The sequence below is a fragment of the Anoplopoma fimbria genome, chromosome 9, assembly GCF_027596085.1.
Source record: "Anoplopoma fimbria isolate UVic2021 breed Golden Eagle Sablefish chromosome 9, Afim_UVic_2022, whole genome shotgun sequence".
Classification (NCBI taxonomy): domain Eukaryota; kingdom Metazoa; phylum Chordata; class Actinopteri; order Perciformes; family Anoplopomatidae; genus Anoplopoma; species Anoplopoma fimbria.
This window is the reverse complement of record NC_072457.1, coordinates 86,144-112,919: the sequence shown is the minus strand read 5'-3', so window position 1 is coordinate 112,919 and position 26,776 is coordinate 86,144. Positions and strand designations below refer to the sequence as shown.

General features: G+C 42.1%; 2 protein-coding genes across 3 annotated transcripts in view; both read right to left on the bottom strand.

Annotated features, from left to right (window-relative positions):
• LOC129095793 (spectrin beta chain, non-erythrocytic 1-like) overlaps positions 1 to 17,765 on the bottom strand; it is a 32,857-nt gene extending 15,092 nt beyond the window's left edge. The window contains exons 1-13 of one of the 2 annotated variants that reach the window (XM_054604352.1): positions 17,701 to 17,765; positions 10,876 to 11,103; positions 5,627 to 5,778; positions 4,910 to 5,083; positions 3,950 to 4,041; positions 3,657 to 3,737; positions 3,240 to 3,355; positions 2,145 to 2,257; positions 1,436 to 1,623; positions 1,213 to 1,330; positions 790 to 948; positions 368 to 670; positions 10 to 163 (exon numbers count right to left, since the gene is read on the bottom strand). In XM_054604352.1, the coding sequence (XP_054460327.1) occupies positions 10 to 163; positions 368 to 670; positions 790 to 948; positions 1,213 to 1,330; positions 1,436 to 1,623; positions 2,145 to 2,257; positions 3,240 to 3,355; positions 3,657 to 3,737; positions 3,950 to 4,041; positions 4,910 to 5,083; positions 5,627 to 5,778; positions 10,876 to 11,032 (1,807 nt within the window). In that variant the 5' untranslated portion in view covers positions 11,033 to 11,103; positions 17,701 to 17,765. Of the gene's footprint in view, positions 1 to 9; positions 164 to 367; positions 671 to 789; positions 949 to 1,212; positions 1,331 to 1,435; positions 1,624 to 2,144; positions 2,258 to 3,239; positions 3,356 to 3,656; positions 3,738 to 3,949; positions 4,042 to 4,909; positions 5,084 to 5,626; positions 5,779 to 7,547; positions 7,632 to 10,875; positions 11,104 to 17,700 lie in introns of those variants that run through there. The other variant, XM_054604353.1, reaches the window with a different exon arrangement.
• A 2,300-nt stretch (positions 17,766 to 20,065) lies between these two features.
• Positions 20,066 to 24,494, bottom strand: polr3f (polymerase (RNA) III (DNA directed) polypeptide F). The gene is made up of 9 exons (XM_054604477.1): positions 24,181 to 24,494; positions 23,292 to 23,409; positions 23,104 to 23,171; positions 22,713 to 22,780; positions 21,734 to 21,846; positions 21,514 to 21,657; positions 20,758 to 20,865; positions 20,476 to 20,667; positions 20,066 to 20,397 (listed from the first exon to the last, which is right to left on the bottom strand). Exons 1-9 carry the CDS (start codon positions 24,240 to 24,242, stop codon positions 20,320 to 20,322), a joined length of 951 nt encoding a protein of 316 aa, XP_054460452.1. The 5' UTR covers positions 24,243 to 24,494; the 3' UTR covers positions 20,066 to 20,319.
• Between the last annotated feature and the right edge of the window lie 2,282 nt (positions 24,495 to 26,776).

The window sequence follows — 26,776 nt, the reverse complement described above, 5'->3', positions numbered from 1 at the left end:
GTTGCTCACCGTCATCGTTGACGGGGTACTTGGTTGCGTTGGTGCTGACTGCCTTCACCCGGTCAGCCTGGATGGCAATGTCAGCCTCCACCAGGGCGTGTTTCTGCAGCAGGTCCTCCACACCTAATAGATGCTTCCCATAATCCTGAGACAGCAGCAACATCTGGAAACCAACGACAGACAAACAGACAAAGGACCAATAGTTAGGATGGCAGTGATCAGCTTCCTCCTCGCTACAAGGAAGCTAACAGTTACTTCCTGTTTCTGTTCTTTGAGCTTAACACGTCCTGGCCCTCTCTGTGCTGGAATATCAGAAATGAAAGTGACGTCCATCTTCTCCATGTGTGGGTCTGTTTTATCAACGTACCTTCATCTCATCCATCCAGTCCATGATGTAGAGCATCTCCTGGAAGACTCTCTGCAGGCCCAGGTTCATCTCCAGTCTCTGTCTGCGGGCCTTCAGCAGCTCCAGCAGGTACTCCCACAGCCGGATCACGTTGTCCTTCCTGGCCGTGATGCGTTTGATGTCGTGGTAGCGCTCCACCTCCAGCTCCTTCGCCACAGAGACCACGGCCTGGACACGCTCCTCGTACGCCGCGATGTCCGTCTCGATCGCCTCGTGCTTCTTGGTGGCTGCCTCGACGGCCTGAAGGTCGAAACCAAAGTTGTCCTGGAGAGAAAGGAGGCAGCAGTACACTCATTAAACAAACTCATGCAGTTTAATTTTTAGTTGCAGCTGATAACGTGGAGCAGCACCTGGATGACGCTGCCGCTTTAGCGTCTTCTTACCTGTGACACAAGCCTCTGGTTCTCACTGAGCCAGGTTTCTCTCATGGCCGCTTTGCGGTCGAAGCGTCTGGCCAGTTGTTCCAGTTTCTCCTGACGAATCAGCTCCATCCTCAGAGCCAGCTCCCTCTCATGCTCCGCCTTCTCCAGTCGCTCCCAGGCCTGACGGCGAACATCAAGACCTTAAAACTCTTCCTCAACGTAACTACATTTTTTTCAGTTAAACAATAAAGAAGCTTATATCACAGTTTATCTCCTCCACTGTGAGAATGGCCTCTAAAATGATTGTACTGATTCATTCATAATACTTAATTAATAATACACAGTATCCTGTAGAACGCACTCCTCTGGCTGTGTTTGTAGGTACTGACAGTGTTTTTTATTACACATTCATGATGGAGGACCTGGAGGTGGAGCAGCTCTCACCTTGTTGATGTCTGAGATGAGTTTTCCCTCTCGGGGCATGTAGACCTTCTGATTGTTGGCTCTCATCTTACTCTGGATGGTGAACAGAAGGACCTCCAGGTTTCCCTTCTCTGTGAACCTGGAGACAGACGGCAGAGACACCAGTTAAGAGGAGGTGGAAGGAGCAAGCAGAGGTTGTGTTTCATATTCTCAGTTAGTGTGTGGAGTTCTGAAGTGTTCTGACTTTGGGGGTTTCTCCACAGTTCGGTAGGTGTTGAAGGCCTGAAGCTGCTGCTGGACTCCCACCAGAGAGTTGGCGAACTTCCTATTGTTGAGGATGATGATGGTCTGTTCGATCCACTCCAGCAGGTCTGAGGCCAGAGACTCGTACTTCTCGATCATCTTCTCCGTCTCGATGGCGTTATCCAACACCTGGACATAGAGACAGAGACGTGTCCCTGAACATCAGAACAACCCTTGTTGAACCTCAGCTCCTATAATGAATCAGTAATAACTCAGACCCTGAAGGAACAAAAGGTCCCACCAGACCCATTAAAACCACATTGTTTGATCCCATTACAGCATTAAATCCTTTATTCTATTATGTTTGGTTTATCACTCTAGAGCTCTGACTTCTAAACTCAACTTTTTACTTTTTTCCAAAACACATCCATTTTCTCACATTTGCTCTCTTTAAAAAGTAGCTCTAAGATAAAAATGTTGTGTTTCTGAATGTGTGTGATGTCACTTCCTGGTCCAGTGCAGCCAATAGCAGAGTAGCTGCCCATCAGCTATCAGTGAAATGCTGTAATCCATGTTTTTAAAGGATTTATGTGTTCCTGTATATCTGAGGGAGGTTTCATGTTCATGCTCTCTGGTTAATGAACAGATATTTTTAATATTGATCTGGTGAATATAATATTCAAAGTTAAGGTTATAATCTGTGGTCTGACCTTCCCGATGCGTTTGCCCTCCACCTTCAGAGCCTTCATCTTGGAGAAGTAGTGGTAATACGTCACCACGTAGGTGATGACGGACTTCTCATCAGGATGGTCCACGCTGATATCTGCAACGCAAACAACATCTAATGACTTCCTCTGTTTATGGTTTTCATCTAGATCTCATGTCTTTATGTAAGAACCTGGTTTTATGTTTGAGAAAACAGCAGAGAAACAATAGAACAGATGATTCAGCATCTCAAACTGAACCTCTGAGACATGTGACCCCTAATTAAGAGTTATGACCTCAGAGAGAACAAGAGGTCAAACACAGAAACAAGCTTTATTGATTCATTTGAAGAGTTTTAGACCTGAAGGTATCCAGTCACACAAACAAAGGAAAATTTTGAGGTCAGGTTTAGTTAAACTCAACGTTTTGTCTTAGATCAGGTTTGTATTAAACTGAAAGTGTGTTTTCATGTCAGGTTTAGTTAAACTGGAGGTGTGTTTTCAGGTCAGGTTAGGTTAATTGGATGTTTCTTCGTAGGTCAGGTTACCTTAAACTGGTTATTACTTCAGATCAGGTTTAGTTAAACAGGATGTTTTTTCTTAGGTAAGGTTTAGTTAAACAGGATGTGTGTTCTAAGGTTTAGTTCAACTTGATTATCTCAGGTCAGGTTTATTTAAACTGAATGTGTGTTTAAAGGTCAGGTTTAGTTAAACTTGATGTTCTCAGGTCAGGTTTAGTTAAACTGAATATGTTCTCAGGTCAGGTTTAGTTAACCTTGATGTTCTTAGGTCAGGTTTAGTTAACCTTGATGTTCTCAGGTCAGGTTTAGTTGAACTGAATGTGTTCTCAGGTCAGGTTTAGTTAACCTCAATGTGTTCTCAGGTCAGGTTTAGTTAACCTCAATGTGTTCTCATGTCAGGTTTATTTAAACTGAATGTGTGTTCTCAGGTCAGGTTAGTTAACCTTGATGTTCTCAGGTCAGGTTTAGTTAAACTTGATGTTCTCAGGTCAGGTTTAGTTAAACTTGATGTTCTCAGGTCAGGTTTAGTTAAACTTGATGTTCTCAGGTCAGGTTTAGTTGAACCAGTCCAGGATGTTACCCTCTGGATCCAGCAGCTGTGTGATGCCCAGGTGTTGCTCTGCCAGGTTGAAAGCGTTCTGCAGGTTGTGGTGAGCGTTGGACTTCTTCAGTTTGTCAAAATCAATCAGATCGGGTCTGAAAATAACAATAAAACTTTATTTACACAAATGCAACACAGCAGGAAACGATTTAAAGAGATAAATAAAGATGTTTAAAATATATAAATCATGTTATTATTTAAAAGGGTCAAATTAAAGAAGATATAACCTGATTAACAAGTCAGATGTTGGTGGTTTGTGCTGATGATGATGAAGATGTTACCTGTGTTTGTTTGTTTGTTTGTGATGATGATGATGATGAAGATGTACCTGTGTTTGTTTGTTTGTGCTGATGATGATGATGATGATGATGATGATGATGATGATGAAGATGTTACCTGTGTTTGTGGATGAGAGCGTTGAAGGCCATGCCGTCTCTCCAGCTGGTGCTGAAGTTGCGGATGTTCACGTTGGGATACCTGAAGAAACAACACACACACCAAACATAGCAGAAGTATCAGTAGTAATCAGTAGTAGTATTCAGTAGTAGTAATCAGTAGTAGTATTCAGTAGTAGTATTCAGTAGTAGTAATCAGTAGTAGTATTCAGTAGTAGTAATCAGTAGTAGTATTCAGTAGTAGTAATCAGTAGTAGTATTCAGTAGTATAAATACAGGTACTGTAGTACTCACCCTGCCGTCTTCATCTGACACCAGAGCAGCAGAGCGTCTTTAGCCGATCTCTTCTCTTTGTTGTCTTCAGTCTCCACACTGATGTCCTGAATCTGAGACACCACACATCACATCACACCTCCACCCGTTTACAGGTGAGCACACTAACCTCCACCTGTCTGGTGTTTACAGGTGTTAAGATGTTGGTGACCATAATGGATCCTTATTATTGAAGTATAATTTTAAAAAGTATCATTGATGTATTTTTTAAAACACTGCTTATCAGGATTCCTGTGAACCCTGAACGTCTCTCGGCTAAAAACTTGATGAAGTTTAAGTTCGGACTGACCCAGCGCCTCGCCATGATTTGTGAATACTTTCAGGGTTTCACTTTAAAAAGGTTTCTGATTTGTCAAAGGTTGTTCCAGGACAGTGTGATGTCACCTGGGCTGGGTTTCCTTGACGCCGGTCTGCATGAGCTAACTGGACTTTAACCTGAGCTGTTTAATAACTGACACTATATCATAAAGTTCAGCAGCAGCTTCTCTGAAGCACAACTTGTGTATTAAAGTGAATGCAAACCAGCTTAATGCTAGCATAAGTTAGCTTTATGTTAGCATAACGTTAGCTTCATGCTAGCATAATGATAGCTTCATGCTAGCTTAATGCTAGCATAAGTTAGCTTAATGATAGCATAACATTAGCTTAATGCTAGCATAACGTTAGCTTCATGCTAGCATAACGTTAGCTTCCTGGCTCTTAGTTAAGCCAGAGTGTTCTATGAGCTGAGCGGACTACAAATATCTCCCGTTGCTGGAGCATTGAACAACGTTTCCATTGCATCAGATCATTATGGGATGGTAATGACTGTTCCAGGTATTAGTCAAACCCACAGGGTTACCAGAGAAACGGAGTGAACGGATTGTGCAGAAACGTATAAACTTTGGTGGCTTTGGTCAGAGGTTCGGTGCGGGTCGTTACCTGGAAGCGGAGGATGATGGTCCAGATGAGGCCCAGCGTCAGTCGGTGGTTTCCGTCCACGATGTCGTGACAGCCCATGTTCTCCAGGTGAACCCTCTGCTCCTTCAGGAACTGCAGAGCTTTGTCCACGTTCTCCAGACAGTGAATACGCATCCGGCCTTTGGTGGGCTTCGGCTGGAGACCAACGAAGAAGAAAAAGAAGAAGAGGAGAAGAAGAAGAAAGAAGAAGACACATTAGAGACACAGGTATGAGGTCAAGAGGTCAGGAGGACATGAGGTCAGGAGGACAGGAGGTCAGGAGGTCAGGAGGACATGAGGACATGAGGTCAGGAGGACATGAGGACAGGAGGTCAGGAGGACAGGAGGTCAGGAGGACATGAGGACATCAGGTCAGGAGGTCAAGAGGTCAGGAGGACATCAGGTCAGGAGGTCAGGAGGACAGGAGGACATGAGGTCAGGAGGACATGAGGTCAGGAGGACATCAGGTCAGGAAGTCAGGAGGACATGAGGTCAGGAGGACATCAGGTCAGGAGGACATCAGGTCAGGAGGTCAGGAAGTCAGGAGGACAGGAGGACATGAGGTCAGGAGGACATCAGGTCAGGAGGTCGTAGAGCAGCAGTTCTGTGTACTTAATGTGTAGTTATTTTGTACTGTTGGTACTCTGTGTGTACTCTGTGTACTCTGTGTGTACTCTGTGTGTACTCTGTGTACTGTACCAGTCTCTCTCCTGACAGGACCTCCAGTAGTTTGATGAGCATGCGTCCGTCCCTCAGGTCCATGTAGAGGTCTGTGATCCTGCAGGAGACTCTGGACAGGTGAGAGTTCACCCACTTAGTGAAGGTCTTCTTCTGCACCGCCTCCCGCTCATCTGCGCACACAACACACACACACACACACACACACACACACACACACACACACACACACACACACACACACACACACACAGATTAAAACGGTTTGTTTCTCTCAGAGGTTATTTTGGTGTTTGACCTTTGACCCAGAGGAAGCAGGAAGGAAGTGAAGTCTGAATGGAGTGGACAGCGAGGAGACTCTAAACTAGGACCATGATCCGTGTTTGTACCTTTACAAGAGAGCCAATCAGGAGCCAGAACTCACAGTCAGATTATTATCTGATATTCAGGTACTTTTACTTCATATGTGATGAAGTGAAAACTCTGAATCCTTCACGTTGTACTGAGCTGCTGATGATCAATACTCCAAAGTGTTCCTGTTATTACAAGTACTTAGAGTATTATTATTAGTATTTACAGTATTATTAGTATTTACAGTAATATTGTAAGTATTTAGACTATTACTAGTAGTATTTAGACTAATATTAGTAGTATTTTGTATTATTAGTTGTACTTAGAGTTTTATTATAAGTATTTAAAGTATTAGTATTAGAAATAATACTGTGTTCATAGCCGGTTTAAATAAATCTACACAGAAACATGGAGGATTTAAGATACAACATAAAAACATACAAACTACAAAACACATTGACCATCCTTTTCACACTGACGTGAAAATAAACAGAGAAGAAGAAGAAGAAGGAGAAGGAGAAGAAGATGAAGAAGATGTAGAAGAAGAAGAAGAAGTAGAAGAAGAAGAAGATGAAGAAGAAGTAGAAGAAGAAGAAGATGAGGAAGAAGAAGATGAAGAAGTAGAAGAAAAAGAAGAAGAAGATGAAGAAGTAGAAGAAGAAGAAGATGAAGAAGAAGATGAAGAAGTAGAAGAAGAAGAAGATGAAGAAGAAGATGAAGAAGAAGAAGAAGCAGAAGAAGTAGAAGATGAGGAAGAAGAAGATGAAGAAGTAGAAGAAAAAGAAGAAGAACATGAAGAAGTAGAAGAAGAAGAAGAAGCAGAAGAACATAAAAACATACAAACTACAAAACACATTTCTGTTTTTCTCCTTTTCACACTGACGTGAAAATAAACAGAGAAGGAGAAGAAGAAGAAGAAGATGAAGGAGAAGGAGAAGAAGAAGTAGAAGAAGATGAAGAAGAAGTAGAAGAAGAAGAAGATGAGGAAGAAGATGAAGAAGAAGTAGAAGAAAAAGAAGAAGAAGATGAAGAAGTAGAAGAAGAAGATGAAGAAGAAGATGAAGAAGAAGAAGAAGCAGAAGAAGTAGAAGATGAGGAAGAAGAAGATGAAGAAGTAGAAGAAAAAGAAGAAGAACATGAAGAAGTAGAAGAAGAAGAAGAAGCAGAAGAAATACAAGAAGAAGAAGAAGAAGAAGAAGAAGAAGAAGAAGAAGAAGAAGAAGAAGAAGAAGAAGACGGTGGATGAACACAGAAGAAGAAGAAGTCTCTTTTGTTTATTTTTTTTATCCAGTGAAAATGTTCTTATTAAATATTCATAAAACCATAAACGAGTCTCAGATTCACGTCATCAGTGGAGACTTGTGATTGGTCGGCTCGTCACCATTCACCTGTTTGTCTCTAATGTGTCGATGTCTCCAGAGGAGGAAACAGATCATCTCGTTCTCACGTGAGCCGCTCAGGAACCGACCCAGAGGAACCTGAACCTGAGACGCCATTGGTTCTAAACACAGGAGAACAGAACCAACATGGCCGCCTCTGGTTCAACCTGTCTGACCTCTGACCCCTCACTGACCCCTCCTCTTCTTCTTACCTTGCAGCTGTTTGAAGCGACCCTCCAGCTGGTTGTAGTTGAAGTGGAGCTGAGTGGAGTCGGTCGACGCCCACTCCTCCTCCATCCTGGTCCTCTACTAGTATTTATATATATTTATATATATTTAGATATATATTTAGATATTTTTATTTCTTCAGGTCCAACCCCAGAGGCACACGAGTCCCTGCTGCCCTGAGCTCACACTGAAGGTAAACCATCCGGATCAGAGAGTCAGTGAAACACGAGTTCAGCTGGTTTAACGTCAGAGAAGAAGACAAGAGATCCAGATGACTGAAGAAGAAAAACTCCTTAAATCCACAGACGCTTCAGTGACATGAAGCTCAGACCAAAGAACCCTTCCTTTAGAGGAAAACTTTATCTTTAAAAAGTGAATCAAATGTGAATTTAATGAAAAAAAACACCAAAATGATGTGAAACTCCAGACGGGTTTAAAAACCACAGAAGAAGAAGAAAAGAAAAGTCGACATGCAGCTGCAGACGAAGACGTCCTCGTGTCTCCAGGAGCAGAAAGAAAAGAGTCCAGAGGTCAAAGTCTACCAGAGAGAGTGTGTGTGTGTGTGTGTGTGTGTGTGTGTGTGTGTGTGTGTGTTCATTCTTCTTCTGCTGCTCTGACTGAAGCTCCACCCACTAAACAGTTAGAATGTTTTAAAGACAGTTAAATGATTCCTGAATGACGTCAGTTGTTTTCTGTTATTCACCGATAAACACTTTAATATAATTTAATAAAATCGTGTGTCAGATTTTTCACATCATCTCAGTGTGTGTTGGGGGAGGAGCTTCACCTATCAGCCAATGAGGTTACAGTTTGACAATGATGTCATCAGGGGTGTGAAAAGGAGGGGGGGGGGGGTTCCCTTCATTGTTCCTTCACATTCCTGAGAGAAGGACAGGAAATAAGGAACAAACATCCTGCACTTATGGGCATACACACACACACACACACATATATATATATATATATATACTTTATTTTATCTTTTTAAATTTTAAATTTTATTTATATTTGTTGTTATTTCTTCCTTTTGCTCTATTTTATGTCTCTTTTTAATTGTGTGATTTTCTTTTTCTACATATTTAATAAGCGTTTGGATCGAACGACTGTTTAAATGAAACCTCGATGAAAAAATATCTAAAGAAGAGTGACTTTCTACATACCAATAGTTTGTTTGTTTGTTTGTTTGTTTATTTTATTTTTATTTTGGTATATTTGTCAGGATTCAGAAACATCACTGGTGAAAATTACCAATGACCTTCTAATAGCTTCAGACAAAGGACTTGTCTCTGTACTTGTATTGTTAGACCTTAGTGCTGCATTTGATACCATTGACCATCAGATCTTATTACAGAGACTGGAGCATTTTATAGGCATTAAAGGAACCGCACTCAGCTGGTTGAAGTCGTATTTATCAGACCGATCTCAGTTTGTTTATGTAAACAATGAAAGCTCGATGAAAACCAAGGTCAGTCACGGAGTTCCACAGGGGTCTGTTCTTGGACCTATTTTATTTACTTTATATATGCTTCCCTTGGGGAATATTATCAGAAAACACTCAGTAAACTTTCATTGTTATGCAGATGATACCCAGTTATATCTATCGATTAAGCCAGACGAAACTAACCAGTTCTCTAAACTTCAAGCATGTCTTACGGACATAAAAACCTGGATGACCTGTAACTTCTTAATGTTAAACGCTGACAAAACTGAAGTTATTCTACTAGAAATCAATTATCTAACGATATAGTTTCTCTAGATGGCATTGCTCTAGCATCCAGCACTACCGTTAAGAACCTTGGAGTTTTCTTTGATCAGGATCTGTCTTTTAACTCTTATATGAAACAGATCTCAAGGACAGCCTTTTTTCATTTACGTAACATTTAAATCAGTCACTTCCTGTCTGAAAGCAGAATAACTAGTTTATTAGTTTATACTAGTAATTAGTCTCCTCTAGACTAGATCACTGCATATCGGTATCATCAGGCTGCTCTAGTCAGTGGGTTCTGGGTCTCTGTGCTGAGGTCAGCTGACTGACGGATTGAGTCTCGTCCAATCAGCAGAGACCTCCGTCTCTCATAAACACACATGTTGTTTCAGGTCTGATGAGTCTCGTCCTGATTGGATGGAGCGATGTGATCAGCTGATTGGACACAATGTGAGTCTGTTCTGCAGAGAAATCACATTAACCATCAGTGAGTCAGCAGAACGCCAGGCATGCTGGGAGTCTGATTCATCCCTCCACAATAAAAAACCTGAGAGCAAATTCCTTCACAATAAAACACCTGAGAGCAAATTCCTTCACAATAAAACACCTGAGAGCAAATTCCTTCACAATAAAACAACTGAGAGCTCTGCAGTGACCACCTGACTGCCCTCTACTGCCCTCTACTGTTGTAACTGAACCACTACACCACCTGTTCTCCCTGAGACTGTTCCACCTGAAACTGTTCCACCTGAGACTGTTCCACCTGAAACTGTTCTACCTGAGACTGTTCCACCTGAGACTGTTCCACCTGAGACTGTTCCACCTGAGACTGTTCCACCTGAGACTGTTCCACCTGAGACTGTTCCACCTGAGACTGTTCCCCCTGAGACTGTTCCACCTGAGACTGTTCTCCCTGAGACTGTTCCACCTGAGACAAATAAACACTTGAATCGATTACGTCCTCACACAGTAAACATTCGTGTCGGTTCCGATGATGTTACAGAGGAACCTTACCAACAACCTGAAAGAGTCTTTTATCTTCAGAAGGTCTTTTTATGAACTTAGTTGTTAAAAATGTGGAATTTATTCATCTCGACTCATATTCATGTTTAGAAGAATGAAAGTGCTCATAAAAGCAGAACGATTCAAGCGTACAGATTATTATAAACGTTATTATCAGTATTATTAGTATTATCAGTATCATTATTATTATCAGTATTATTAGTATTAGTATTATTATCAGTATTGGTGTTGTTGTAGAGATGGATTAAACCTCAGGGTTCTACGCCCCCTGGTGGTAAGAGCAGCTCACTGCTCTGATGAGTCTGCAGCTCAGACTGAATCAGACATCAGAAGAGACTGAAGAGAAAGATTCTCTCTTATCAAGAGAAGATCAGTATGTTAAATACTGGAGAAAGAACGCGTCAGATATGGGTTATGGTATGATGATATCTGAAAATATCAATGTGACCCAGCTAGACCTCCTGGTGTTTCCTCAGATCCACCGTCTCACAGTCTGAGTTAGTTTTCTACCTCTGAGTGTCGGTACAGATGGACCTCATGTCAGCTGACTTAAGGTGGTATTTTTAAGGCGGCGGGGCTCCTACCTGCCAGCGCCTTGATGCGTGAGCGTTCGAAGAGGCGGGCCGAGCTGTTCTCGTTGTCCCACTCTTCATCCCAGCGGTTGTTCACCGTGTCGTTGCTGCTGCTGTACTGCTGCTGCAGCTCCATGTGGTCGAACTCGGCGGCCACCGTCGTCATCATGACCTATGACCTCTGACACACGCCTCGAAGTCAGCGGGGACGCGTCCGCATCGGCAGCCTCAGGACGAGCCCTGCAGGACGACAGGAAGTCAACATCCTCATCATGATCAATAAATAATCAAAAACAATACTGCCCTCTGCAGTACAACAAGTACTCCATGTACTACTACACTGTACTGTCATGTACCTTATGTTGGGAATAATACTGATGTTTAAGAAGTATTTTAAAAGCTCATCTGAACCATAAACTGTTGTGATGTAGCGTAACATAAAAGTACTCCAGTAAAGTAAACACACAGACACACGCACACACACACACACACTGACACACACACACACACACACACACACACACACACACACACACTGACTCAGTTCAGCCACCAGATGGCGCCTCAGTCCCAGAGTTCACATGTTGATCAATCTGTTAATGTGAAGACGTTTTCTTCTTCTGCTGCCTTTATTCCTGCAGCTGACACACCTGTTCCTGCTCATGATGCATTCACTGACTGTAGGTTTCTGGAAATGTTTCAACTGCTACATGAGGCTCCACTGACTCCACCTAAAGCTACGCCCACAGTTTCCTCTTAAAACACGTCTTCTTCTCTCAGACCACAAGTTATTAAAGGCTTCATATGTAAACATCATCGTTATGTTTGAACAGCTGCAAACTATAAACTCTGTGTGATGTCATGATGATGTCATGATGGTGTCATGATGATGTGATGATGTCGTGATGTCATGATGATGGAGTGATGATGGCGTGATGATGTTGTGATGATGTCATGATGATGGTGTGATGATGTCATGATGATGTTGTGATGATGTCATGATGATGTTGTGATGATGTCATGATGATGTGATGACGTCATGATGATGTTGTGATGATGTCATGATGATGTTGTGATGATGTCATGATGATGTTGTGATGACGTCATGATGATGTTGTGATGATGTCATGATGATGTTGTGATGATGTCATGATGATGATGTGATGACGTCATGATGATGTTGTGATGATGTCATGATGATGTTGTGATGATGTCATGATGATGATGTGATGACGTCATGATGATGTTGTGATGACGTCATGATGATGTTGTGCAGAGAGCGGCCTCGCTGAGCTCCCATTGGCTGCTCGGTCTGCTGACTGCAGCTAATGGAGGAAGTAAAGTGCTCCATGATCACATCAGAGTTATTGGATCCATTAGAGCACTCAGACATCCAGGACGTCCTCAGGGACTCCAGTAATGGACCCGACTTCCCAGAATCCTCTGCTGGATGATGGAAACAGACCTCTGACCAGCTCAGGAGGACAACAGGTCAGAGGTCAGAGGAGTAACCAACTACTAGCAGAGGTGGAAAGTAACTCAGTACATGTACTCAAGTACTGGACTTGTACTTGCTGGTACTACTTGTACTTGTTTGTTCTTTTTAGAGATCCGTGGTTCTCACAGGACAGCGACGCCACAAATATCAGATTTTATAGAATATGATGCATTGATGTCGATTAAAGTAAACAACTACAAAATCAAGGAAATAAACATCAATGCAGCAGGAATATTAATCAGAAACATCAAACATGACAATATTTTAACATGTTATCTACTGTAAAGCCACCATGAGGAACCTAGAGCTCATGAAACAGATGAGCACACTGAAGCCTCTTAATGTTTCCAAAATAAACTACTTTTTAGTTTTAAAATTCTCAAAGAATCAAAAATAAAATGAATATGAAAACAGAGTGAAGAAGGTAGAACTATATGAATGTTCTCCCTGCCAAAGAAGATTATTGGAGATAAAAACAGAGTCAATTTCCCCTGAGTGGAAACTGGAAGGCTGACAGGAAACAGGGGGGGCAGGAAGTGTTGGGGCCCCTCCCTCTGGGTTCACATGGCTCCACATTCCACCAACATGACGACAGCAACAGAAACTCCCTTCACTGCTGACCGTTCTCTGATGCCAACAAGCTAAAGGCTGTCATCTGGAATGCTAACGTATTAGCTTGTTAGCTAATGAGGGGAACGTTAAAGGAACAGGCCGACTCCGGTGCTTTCAATAAAAACATAATAAATATGAAACAGAGACAGATGATCTATATTTAAATGTAAGAGAGGGTCCCAGAGGAACAGTGGAGGTCAATGACAATCATGTCCTGGTTAGCCTAGCTTAGCATCGAGACCATCAAAACTGTCTTGCTTTCTTTAAATGTGAGTGTGTGTGAGTGTGTGTGTGTGTGTGTGTGTGTGTGTGTGTGTGTGTGTGTGTGTGTGTATATATATCGTTGTGTGCAGAAGTGTAATTGTTTGAGTGTGTTTGCGCAGTCAAAATGAGCTGTCTTATCTAAAATTGCTGCTGAAAATTGCTCAAAATGACGGATCCAAAATACACACACACACAACCTCGTATTTCTATCTTTATGAGGACTATGCCTGAGAATCAGTAGTCGATACCTTTTATGGTCAACGACATTGTTGTCCCGCCGCTGTGAGTCCGGTCATTATCAGTGTTTACCGCTGTATTGAAGGAGACCTGGAACTAGAGATTGAGACCATGTGTGTGTGTGTGTGTGTTGAACAAATGGTTTCACACAGCAGAAAGAAAAACTCCTGAAATATCGTCAAACATTCTTCAGAGCCTGACAGTCACAGCTGAGACACACACACACACACACACACACACACACACACACACACACACACACACACACACACACACACACACACACACACACACACACACACACACACACACACACACACTCACACACACACACACACACACACACACACACACACACACACACACACACACACACAGGGCAGCAGGTGTGTGTCACCTGTCTCCCTGCAGCAGCTGTCTCACACACACACACACACACACACACACACACACACACACACACACACACACACACACACACACACACACACACACACACACACACACACAGCTGTTGGTTCAGTCATGTTAACATGAGGAATGTTTCTCTGAAGACCAGATGAGATCAGACATTGATCACAGACTGAATATAAGAAGGTGTTTTATCCGTCGCCATCTTGGTTTTTTGCAACCAGTGAACAGGAAGTGACCATATATGGAGTGAGGAGGAGTGACGTAGAGACGCCGTATACGTCTCTGGTGTGGACCTGTCAATCAGTGTGTAGCCCCGCCCTAAAGCATCCCCTGCTTTATGGTCTGTTTGACTCTAAATGGAGCATCATTTACTAAATGAACATCATGCTGTATTGAAGAAGACTTGAAACTAGAGATTGAGACCATAAACTCATGTTTACAATGTTTACTGAGGGAATAAATCAAGAGAGAAGTAGAGTCATTTTCTCATAGACTTCTTATGCTAGCATTAAGAAACGTTTATGCTAGTATGAAGCTAATGTTATGCTAGTATGAAGCTAATGTTATGCTAGTATGAAGCTAATGTTATGCTAGTATGAAGCTAATGTTATGCTAGTATGAAGCTAATGTTATGCTAGTATGAAGCTAATGTTATGCTAGTATGCGTGGTAATAACACATTCATTCTATTTAATGTAACCAGAGCATTCATTTATCAGGACTGGATGGATGTAAATATATAATATTATACAGTGGATATGAAGTATAAACACACACAGATACTTCATAAACAAGAACTGAAGAGACCAAACTGTTCCAGAAATAGAAGAAGAAGAATGACATCATCACTCCACCAAACAGAGCAGGGTGGAGTTATTAGATTTATGTTACACACACACACACGCACGCACGCACGCACACACACACACACACACACACACACACACACACACACACACACACACACACACACACACACACACACACACACACACACACACACACAGTGATTTCCTGGTTAGCTGACCCCACCCTTCATCAGTAGAAACATGAAGCTATAGCCAGCAACTGGTAAGCATAGCTTAGCTTAGCATAGCTAATGGAGACAGCCATTTGTTGGTATTGATGAAACCAACCAGATGAACATCATAATCAATAACTTCAGAGGAGAAGCTGATCAGATCAATTATCTCTAAATGAACTGAACTGTTGAATCACGTCACCAGTACAGTAAAGTACTATAAGTACATCTATGTAGTACAGTGAAAGTACAACATGTACCTCTGAGATGTAGTACAGTGAAAGTACAACATGTACCTCTGAGGTGTAGTACAGTGAAAGTACAACATGTACCTCTGAGATGTAGTACAGTGAAAGTACAACATGTACCTCTGAGGTGTAGTACAGTGAAAGTACAACATGTACCTCTGAGGTGTAGTACAGTAAAAGTACAACATGTACCTCTGAGGTGTAGTACAGTGAAAGTACAACATGTACCTCTGAGGTGTAGTACAGTGAAAGTACAACATGTACCTCTGAGGTGTAGTACAGTGAAAGTACAACATGTACCTCTGAGGTGTAGTACAGTGAAAGTACAACATGTACCTCTGAGGTGTAAGAGAAGTAGAGAGTAAAGTACCTCACAGTTGTACTTCTTTAACCTCATTGAGTTCCTGAACAGCAGCTTTAAATCTCTCTGGACGGGTGCGTTTGATTTCTCCACCTGTGAGAGGAGCTTTCTCTAATGGCTCTAAAACCAAGATGGCGTCTCCGTCCTCCATTATTCATGTTAATGAGACTCTGAGACATTAATGTGAGTCTGAAGCTGATCAGCTGATCATTATTGATCACCAGCTGTTTGTTTACAGTCTGGTTTAAACAGACTGTGTTCCGATGTAAACGACTAGATACCAGTTCACCAGTGTTTACATTAACGTTCTGTAAACGTTCCTCTAATATTGATCCTGTGAATGTTCACAGAGGAACTCTACAGACGGTACGCTACTTCCTGTCATGTTCCATTAACACTAATGTGTTCTACGAGTATATGGAGTTCCATAGAACAGTTGGAGAACGTTCTATGGAGGTTAACGAAGACATTGAAGGTTCATCCAAAGTTCTGTAGAGAACAAGACTGTCAGAGAACCTTCAGTCAGACTTCATTCTGGAACGTTTCCATGATGTGGTCCAACATAAGGTTCTCTGAACATTGAGCGGCTTGTTTTCCTACAGTGTCTTTGGTTCCCAAACGTTACTGAGTTGACCTGTTTAAAGAACCTTAAGAGAACGTGGAGACCAATGGTTGGTGCTCATTGATTGATGAGTCATATAGAAGTTCTAGAAGTTTCAAAAATAGAAAATAAAACTACAAAAGTAGCAAATCGGCACAACAAGAAGCAGGAACCAGCTGAAGTTATTGATTATCAGATGAGTTCTGATCAAATAAATAAACGTTCTCTGAACTTTAAAAGAACGTTTCAGCTGAATGTTGTTTTTATGAAACATCACGATGTTTGTGTTCAGAGGTTCACCAACAACAACAACAACACCTATTTAGGAGGAACCGGGTCTGGGTCTGGGACTGGGACTGGGACTGGGTCTGGGACTGGGACTGGGACTGGGACTGGGTCTGGGACTGGGTCTGGGACTGGGTCTGGGACTGGGACTGGGACTGGGACTGGGACTGGGACTGGGTCTGGGGTCTGGGTCTGGGTCTGGGTCCTCAGCCGGACCACAAGCACACTGGTCCGTGTTTGCTGAGCCTCCAACAGCCGGGACAGCAGCTGGAGGTTCTACCTACAGAACACACGCACGTTCTGTTTATTGTCCTGAACGCACACACACACACACACTCACACACACACACACTCACTCACACACAGCACACACACACAGCTGGGACAGCACACACACACACACACACACACACACACACACACACACACACACACGTTCACACACACACACACACACACACACACACACACACACACACACACACACACACACACACACACACACACACACACACACACACACACACACACACACACACACACACACACACACACACACACACACACACACACACACACACACACACACACACACACACACACACACACACACACACACACACACACACACACACACACACACACACACACACACACACACACACACTCACACACACACACACACACACACACACACACACACACACACACACACACACCTCCTCCTCCTCCTCCTCCTCCTCCGGCCACGCCTGTTCCTCATGGCGCACCGTTATTCTCCTCCATCCTCCTGCAGACTGAGGAGCACCGAGGCCCGGCCACAGAGAGACCGGGCCTCGGGAGGAGGACCAGCCTCAGACCGGAGCAGAGGAGCCCGATCACCGGAGCAGAGGGGAGTGCTTTTCGGGAGGATCTGTGTGTCGCTGCGCTCCAATCCCAGCTCAGCCACAATAGAGACCAGCAGAGACCAGTACAGACCAGTACAGACGAACACAGACCAGTACAGACCAGTACAGACCAACAGAGACGAACACAGACCAGTACAGACAACACAGACCAGTACAGACGGACACAGACCAGTACAGAGACAGTACAGACCAGTACAGACAGTACAGACGAACACAGACCAGTACAGACGGACACAGACCAGTACAGACCAGTACAGACGGACACAGACCAGTACACCAGACCAGTACAGACCAGTACAGAAGATCAACACAGACCAGTACAGACGAACAGTACAGACCAGTACAGACGGACACAGACCAGTACACCAGTCAGACGGACGGGAGCTGACCTGCTCAGAAGATCTCAGCGAGTCTGCAAACTTCAGCCGAGGACGAGAAGAGAAGAGAAGAGAAGAGAGACAGAGAGAGAGAGAGAGAGAGAGAGAGGAGGAGCTGCTGCTGCTGCAGGGAATGACGGGAAAGAATCCGCACTGCCCCCCTCCTCCCTCCCTCTCTCCCTCCTCCCCTTCCTCCTCCTCCTCCTCCTCCTCCTCTTCATCCTCCCCCCCTCTCTTCTCCTCCCTCCCCCTCCTCCTCCCTCCTCCTCCTCCTCTTCATCCTCCTCCCTCCTCCTCCTCCTCCCTCCTCCCCCTCCCTCCTCCTCCTCCTCCTCCTCCTCCTCCCTCCTCCTCCCCTCCTCTCATCCTCCTCCTCCTCCTCCCCTCCTCCCTCCTCCTCCCTCCTCCTCCTCCCTCCTCCTCCTCCCTCTCCTCCTCCTCCTCTCCTCCTCCTCCTCCTCCTCCTCCTCTCTCTCCTCCTCCTCCCTCCCCCTCCCCTCCTCCTCCCCCCTCCTCCTCCTCCTCCTCTCTCCTCCCCCCTCTCCTCCTCCTCCTCCTCCTCCTCCTCCCTCTGCCTCTCCTCCTCCTCCTCCCTCCTCCTCCTCTCTCCTCCTCCTCCTCCTCTCTGCCTCTCCTCCTCCTCCTCCTCCTCCTCTCTCCTCCTCCTCCCCTCCCCCTCCCCTCCTCCTCCTCCTCCTCCTCCTCTCCTCCTCCTCCTCCTCCTCCTCCCCCCTCTCCTCCTCTCTGCCTCTCCTCTCTGCCTCTCCTCCTCCTCCTCCTCCTCCCCCCCCCCTCTCCTCCTCCTCCCTCTCACCTCCGTGATGACGTCAGTGATGGTGTTATTGATTTGCTGATATGCACAGAAACATAAATATGTTCATATTTATGTTCTGAATGTTGAGGCTGATCGGTTTGTGTGACACAGAATGAGATCAACACAATGTTTAAATATAAATGACACCAAAGATCATAATGACATCATGACATCATAATGACATCATAATGACATCATGATGACATCATAATGACATCATAATGACATCATAATGACATCATAATGACATCATAATGACATCATGAATGACATCATAATGACATGGATCAGCAGGAAGTCCTGGTTGTTTTGGTGTGGATACCGGAAATGACGTCACACAGAGGGCGTGGCTCGGTGCTCATTAATAATTAATGAGCTTAATGGACCTGCAGCCATTAGCCCTCAGCAGAGTGGCATCCACGGCAACAGCTGCTGAGCATCATGGGTAGTGTAGTGTTTATTCCTCACAGGAGCACGTTCTGTAGAGACTGAGTTAGAAGCTCTTGAACGTTGATGAAGAGTTGAAGGAACATAACAGAACATCGGGTTCTCTTTACTGTAGTTCTCCATCGTAACAGAACATACTATAAGCTTTTGTTTAGGTCAAAGTATCCACAAAGGAACCATTGGGGAACGTTCCCTGAGGGTATTTATGTTACCTAGAGAGAACCCTGTAGAGATATCATGAGAACATTCTTTGGCAAAGGTAACAGTAGGAACCTGAGAGGAACCTTCAGAGAACATTCTCTAGACGTACGGGTTCTTTAAGTGTTTTATCGTCATGTGACTTCAAGGAAGTTCTTTAAACTTCTGAAGAACACAAGAACCTTCACAGAACTTAGAGAACTTACAGGAACCCTGAAGGAGGATTCCTAGGAACTATATTTCATGGGTTTTGACCACAGATTGTTTAGAAGAAGAGAAGGTTGTCATGGTGACGTCTCTCATTGGTCTGTGCACGTTTTGAAGCCTTGAGTTCAGCGTTTTATCCGTCGCCATCTTTTTTTTCTACAACCAGTGAACAGGAAGTGACCATATATGGACTGAGGAGGAGTGAGGTAGAGACGCCGTATACGTCTCTGGTGTGGACCTGTCAATCAGTGTGTAGCCCCGCCCTAAAGCATCCCCTGCTTTATGGTCTGTTTGACTCTAAATGGAGCATCATTTACTAAATGAACATCATGCTGTATTGAAGAAGACTTGAAACTAGAGATTGAGACCATAAACTCATGTTTACAATGTTTACTGAGGGAATAAATCAAGAGAGAAGTAGAGTCATTTTCTCATAGACTTCTATACAACCAGAGGAGTCGCCCCCTGGTGGACAGCAGAGAGAATGCAGCTTTAACACAGGAAGCAATGACTTCACTTTAAAGAAACAGAGGTTGCAGCCTGTTTTAGAAAGCTGCTGAGGCTGATGGGTAGTGTAGTATTTAGAGAAGCCTTTCAGCCTGATGAACACAGCTGACGGTGAGGTTCCAGGAGGATGAATGTGAAGATGTAGTGTAAAGTGACCGGTGCTGCCGGTCAGCACTCAGCCCGTTACGCTCTGATGGAGCTTTAATGAGGTCTGATGAGAGAACATCCGAGTGCTGCTGTCAGGGCCTGTTTTCACATCAGTCCATTAAGACGTTAAGTCCTCCATTTAGAGAGGAAGACTTTCCATGTATGAATCTCTCTACTCTTTGAACACATTCACAACACGTTTTACATTTCCTTTTATTGAACTTTGAGATAAATAGAAAATAAAGGCGGATCACAGATCGCTGGGAGAATAAACGGAAGACTTCCTCACAGAGAAGCAGAGAGACGAGCAGTCAGAAGTCCAGCCACTCCGTCATGTAGATGCAGTTGGACGGAGAGATCTCTCCTCCTTCGTGACAGTCGTCAAACACCTGAGGACAGAGAACAGGAAGTCAGCGCTCAGCCATTACAACCTGATGATGTGGTCCCGTCCAATCACAGGCTGTTACCGGGCAGAGTCCGCAGGGCGTCCTGACGAGGCCCGTGGGCTGGATGACGGGGTTGACGCCGCGGTAGAGCTTCATCTGTCCGTCCACGCTGCCCACCGTCCCCTCCTTGGCGGCGATGACGGTCATCTCCACCTTCCCGTCGTAGATGAGCGTGTTCAGGATGGTCTCGATGTCGTCCATGGACAGATCCACCTGTGGTCAAACACCTGTCAATCAACCTGGAGGGATATTTAATACTCAACCAAGATGTCATAAAAGGGGGTGGGGCTTAGAGAGCATCACCTTGCTGATTCCCAGCTCACAGATGTACTTCCAGACTTCGTGTGAGGTGGCAAAGGAGCTGTTCCTCTGAACCATGGGACTCTGTTTGCTGTCCCTCGCTGCTTCAGCCTGAACACACAGCACAGACGGAGGGTCATGTGACCAACAAACACATGGAAGCGTGGAATACAGTGTAACAGCGAAGGTAGAATAGTGTAACAGCGACTGCAGAATACGGTGTAACAGCGAAGGTAGAATACGGTGTAACAGCGAAGGCAGAATACGGTGTAACAGCGAAGGCAGAATACGGTGTAACAGCGAAGGTAGAATACGGTGTAACAGCGACTGCAGAATACGGTGTAACAGCGACTGCAGAATACGGTGTAACAGCGAAGGCAGCATACAGTGTAACAGCGAAGGCAGAATACGGTGTAACAGCGACTGCAGAATACGGTGTAACAGCGAAGGTAGAATACGGTGTAACAGCGAAGGTAGAATACAGTGTAACAGCGACTGCAGAATACGGTGTAACAGCGAAGGCAGAATACGGTGTAACAGCGAAGGCAGAATACAACTAAAGGTTCCCATTTCACTAAAGACTAAACTACCAGCAGTAAATAAAGTCATTAAAGTGATGAACACATAAATGCATCAATATTTAAAATACAATAATACATATTATTCTGCATATTGAGTACTTTTGGTGCTTCAATTATACTTTGATGCTGATACTTTTGTACTTTTACTAGCCAAGGTAAAAATAAAGTTGTTTTGTACCTTGCTCTGCAGGAACTTGAAGCACTGCTGGTTGAGAACCTCCACAAACTCGGACTCAAAGTCCTGGTCGCTGTACCAGGCGCCCCCCGTCACAGAGCGGTCCGGCTGCAGGTTGTACAGCATGTAGACCTTCTTCTTAGACGCCTGGAACAGAGAACCCGGAGCGTCAGACAGGGAACCCGGTTCCTCCACATCTTCATGTGTCAGATTCTAAACTCACCGCCACAGATTTGACGGCTTTGATGAGTTTCTTGCTCTCCAGGTTCTTCAGGATCTTGTTGACCTCGGTCAGAGGGAGGTTGCTCTTAAAGCGGATGTCTCTGCTCCAGATCCCTGAAGAACAGAACCACAGTTTATACTGTTTATACCAGTCATGTTGAATAATCAATAACTACTTTTAGTTTTGAATAAATCTGTGAGGTATCATCTCTGATTTGGGGTGTTTTATGTTCCTCTTTGTTTACCTTTTCTTACGTCTCCATGCTTCCACTGGTAACCCTGTTTTTAACATCACATTACTGTGAATTGTGGGTAATTCCCTCATGCAAAGTCTGCAGGAGTGAAGGCAGACAGCCCTGAACCACTCGATGAATTGACAGACGGACAGAACTAAACCCTCACAGACTTTTGTTTATTAGAGACCAGATCTACGGAGAACTAGTTAATAACTAGTTAATAATGAATCATAAACCCATTGGTTGTAGATATGAAAGGTAAAGGAGACGAGGTGGGTTTTACTGAGGACACGGTTCAGAGCCAGAGATAAACCTGCTGAGGGGAGACGTCCAGAACCAGACCAGAGCCACCGAGTTCAACCCTCCGGTGAGCAGCGAGAGAATGTTTCGGGTTCAGTATGAACGTTAATGTGGTCAAAGTCACCACTGAAGCTCAGCACATCTGAAGGGTATCTGAAGGGTATCTGAAGGTAACAGGAAGCTTCAACATCCTCCACATCGAGCTCGCACAGGAAACAAAGAGTGAATTTCAAAGTAAAAGCACAGCAGCTTCAGCAGAGCCTTCATTTGTCTGATGACGTTCATTGATATGCATTTATGAATGTGTTTCTGCAGTCGATGGTCGTTATGAAGAGATGGTGTGCGTTTGAACGAGACAAACATAAACCTGTTAATGTGATGGACTGTTTGAGTCTTTGATGATGAATCCATCAGTTAGAGTCTGATTGAGATGAACTCTGTTACCTTTGTTTCCTGCGTCTTCAATCACCTGATAGACCAACTTCTCCTGGTTATCTGAGCCCTTCATCTTACTGAAACACAAGAAGAAGAAGAAGAAGAAGAAGAAGAAGAAGAAGAAGAAGAAGAAGAAGAAGAAACACAAGATGAAGTGTTCAGTTCTTCTTCTACATCTTTAATGATTATCAGCCTTTATACAGTACTCTGACAGTATGCAGTACTTGGAGGTGTGTGTACTGACAGTATGCAGTACTTGGAGGTGTGTGTACTGACAGTATGCAGTACTTGGAGGTGTGTGTACTGACAGTATGCAGTACTTGGAGGTGTGTGTACTGACAGTATGCAGTACTTGGAGGTGTGTGTACTGACAGTATGCAGTACTTGGAGGTGTGTGTACCTGGCCCCCTGCGTGTCCTTCATCCGGTACAGGAGACCTGAACTGTTCCTCAGCAGGTCCAGCTGACCCTGGAATCAATCACACTGATCAGAAACACGGATCACATGACCGAGGTCTGACAGCAGGTATCTGATCTGATCGACCAATTAGGAGAGAGGAGTGAGAGGTGACGTCATCGTCAGACTGACCAGTGACAGCAGCTTGTTGATGGCCATGGCTCTCTGCTGAGGCTCCAGGTGAGGCATGTCGTTCTGGATCACCTGGTCTGTGATGCCGTGAGGGAACTGCTGACACAGCTCTTTGATCCTGCAGCACACACACACACACACACACACACACACACACACACACACACACACACACACACACACACACACACACACACACACACACACACACACACACACACAGGAGGATTACATTCTAGTACCACACAGTCCCTGGATGTGGTTCTGTTGTCTTGTTACTCGTGAACCCAAACAGACAGCTGTTCTCACTGGAGGAACGTTTAACCAGAACAACAGAGAACTGACCTGTAACAGAGACATGAAACATCATTAATGAACTGGAAGAGAAGAACCGTTCTCCATCAAGCACCCTGGAGGTTCTGCTCCAACAGGACGCTGTGTGTGTGTGTGTGTGTGTGTGTGTGTGTGTGTGTGTGTGTGTGTGTGTCTCTGTGTGTGTGTGTGTGTGTGTGTGTGTGTGTGTGTGTGTGTGTGTGTGTGTCTGTGTGTGTGTGTGTGTGTGTGTGTCTCTGTGTGTGTGTGTGTGTGTGTCTGTGTGTGTGTGTGTGTGTGTGTGTGTGTGTGTGTGTGTGTGTGTGTCTGTGTGTGTGTGTGTGTGTGTGTGTGTGTCTGTGTGTGTGTGTGTGTGTGTGTGTGTGTGTGTGTGTGTGTGTGTGTGTGTGTGTGTGTGTGTGTGTGTGTGTGTGTGTGTGTGTGTGTGTGTGTGTGTGTGTGTGTGTGTGTGTGTGTGTGTGTGTGTCTCTGTGTGTGTGTGTGTGTGTGTGTGTGTGTGTGTGTGTGTGTGGTAACTAGAGTGTGAGCCGGTACAGCCCTACCGGTCCGGACTGACCTGTTCTCCACCTCCGCCACGTCCAGGATGTTCGTCTCCTTCTTCAGTTTGACCTCCGACATGTTAAACTGTGTGTGTGTGTGTGTGTGTGCAGCCTGTTAGCAGCCTGTTAGCATGGAGCTAATGTTCTCTATGTGTGTGTGTGTGCAGCCTGTTAGCAGCCTGTTAGCATGGAGCTAATGTTCTCTATGTGTGTGTGCAGCCTGTTAGCAGCCTGTTAGCATGGAGCTAATGTTCTCTAATGTGTGTGTGCAGCCTGTTAGCAGCCTGTTGGAGTGGAGCTAATGTTGTGCTACAGGAGTCCTGGCTCAGGGTCCTGAAGGGGGCGGGGCTGTCCGGAGCTCTGCCTGTTCATAAAGAATAAACATCACCGTGTTGTTCTATAGTCGCTGTTCTTGTGTTTCATTGATTTAAACCACAGCATAGAAACCTCTCAACGTTTACTTTATATATTATATATAGTCTTTATATATAGTCTTTATATTTATATATAGTCTTTATATATAGTCTTTATATATAGTATATATAGTCTTTATATATATATATAGTCTTTATATATAGTATATATAGTCTTTATATATAGTCTTTATATATAGTCTTTATATATAGTCTTTATATATAGTCTTTTATATAGTCTTTATATATAGTCTTAATTTTTATATTTATATATAGTCTTTATATATAGTCTTTATATATATAGGAAAAACCCAACCCACGGTTTTTCGCCATTACATATATAGTCTTTATATATAGTATATAGTCTTTATATATAGTCTTTATATATAGTCTTTATATATTATATATAGTCTTTTTATATATTATATATAGTCTTTATATATAGTCTTTATATATATATATAGTCTTTATATATTATATAGTATTTATATATAGTATTTATAGTATTTATTTATAGTATTTATATAGTCTTTATATATAGTATTTATATATAGTATTTATAGTATTTATTTATAGTCTTTATATATATAGTCTTTATATAGTCTTTATTTATATATTTATAGTATTTATATATAGTATTTATTATAGTATTTATAGTATTTATAGTCTTTATATATAGTATATATAGTCTTTATATATATATATAGTCTTTATATATAGTCTTTTTATATATATATATAGTCTTTATATATAGTATATATAGTAGTCTTTATTTATATATAGTCTTTTATATAGTCTTTATATATAGTCTTTATATATAGTCTTTTTATATATAGTCTTTATATATAGTTATATATAGTCTTTATATATAGTCTTTATATATAGTCTTTATATATTATATATAGTCTTTATATAGTCTTTATTATAGTATTTATAGTCTTTATTTATAGTCTTTATAGTATTTATAGTATTTATTTATAGTATTTATTTATAGTATTTTAGTATTTATTTATAGTCTTTATATATAGTATAGTATTTATATAGTCTTTATTTGTATTTATAGTATTTTATAGTCTTTATATATAGTATTTATATATAGTATATAGTATTTATAGTCTTTATTTAGTATTTATATCTTTATTTATTTATAGTATTTATATATAGTATTTATAGTATTTATAGTATTTATATATAGTATTTATAGTATTTATTTATAGTATTTATAGTATTTATTTATAGTATTTTTATATATAGTATTTATATTTATAGTATTTATAGTATTTTATTTATATCTTTATATATAGTCTTTATTTATAGTATTTATAGTATTTATTTATATTTATTTATTATTTATAGTCTTTATTTAGTATTTATAGTATTTATAGTATTTATTATTTATTTATAGTATTTATATATAGTATTTATAGTATTTATAGTCTTTATATATAGTATTTATAGTATTTATTTATAGTATATAATATATTATTTATATTATAACGCATTCTCTTCAGGCAGCTCTAGAGCTGCCTGAAGAGAATGCGTTGCTATGGTGACGCGTCTACACGGGTCCGTTAACGGAAGTCTCTCCTGTTTACCTGAAGTAAGACTTTACTCTCTATCTGTACATGAGGACTATATCATTATTATTATATTATTATTATATTATTATTATTATTATTATTATATGAGTATTATATTATGAGTATTATATGAGGACTATATGAGTATTATATGATTATTATTATTATTATATGAGTATTATATTATGAGTATTATATGAGTATTATATGATTACTATATTATTATTATTATTATTATATGAGTACTATATGAGTACTATATGAGTATTATATGAGTATTATATTATTATTATTATATTCCTTTATATAGTAGTATATGAGTACTATATGAGTATTATATGAGTATTATATTATGAGTATTATATATGAGTATTATATAGTATTATGAGTATTATATGAGTATTATATGAGTATTATATTATGAGTATTATATTATGAGTATTATTATTATGAGTATTATATTATGAGTATTATATTATGAGTATTATATGAGTATTATATTATGAGTATTATATGAGTATTATATTATGAGTATTATATGAGTACTATATGAGGACTATATGAGTATTATATGATTATTATTATCATTATTATTATATGAGTACTATATCATTATTATA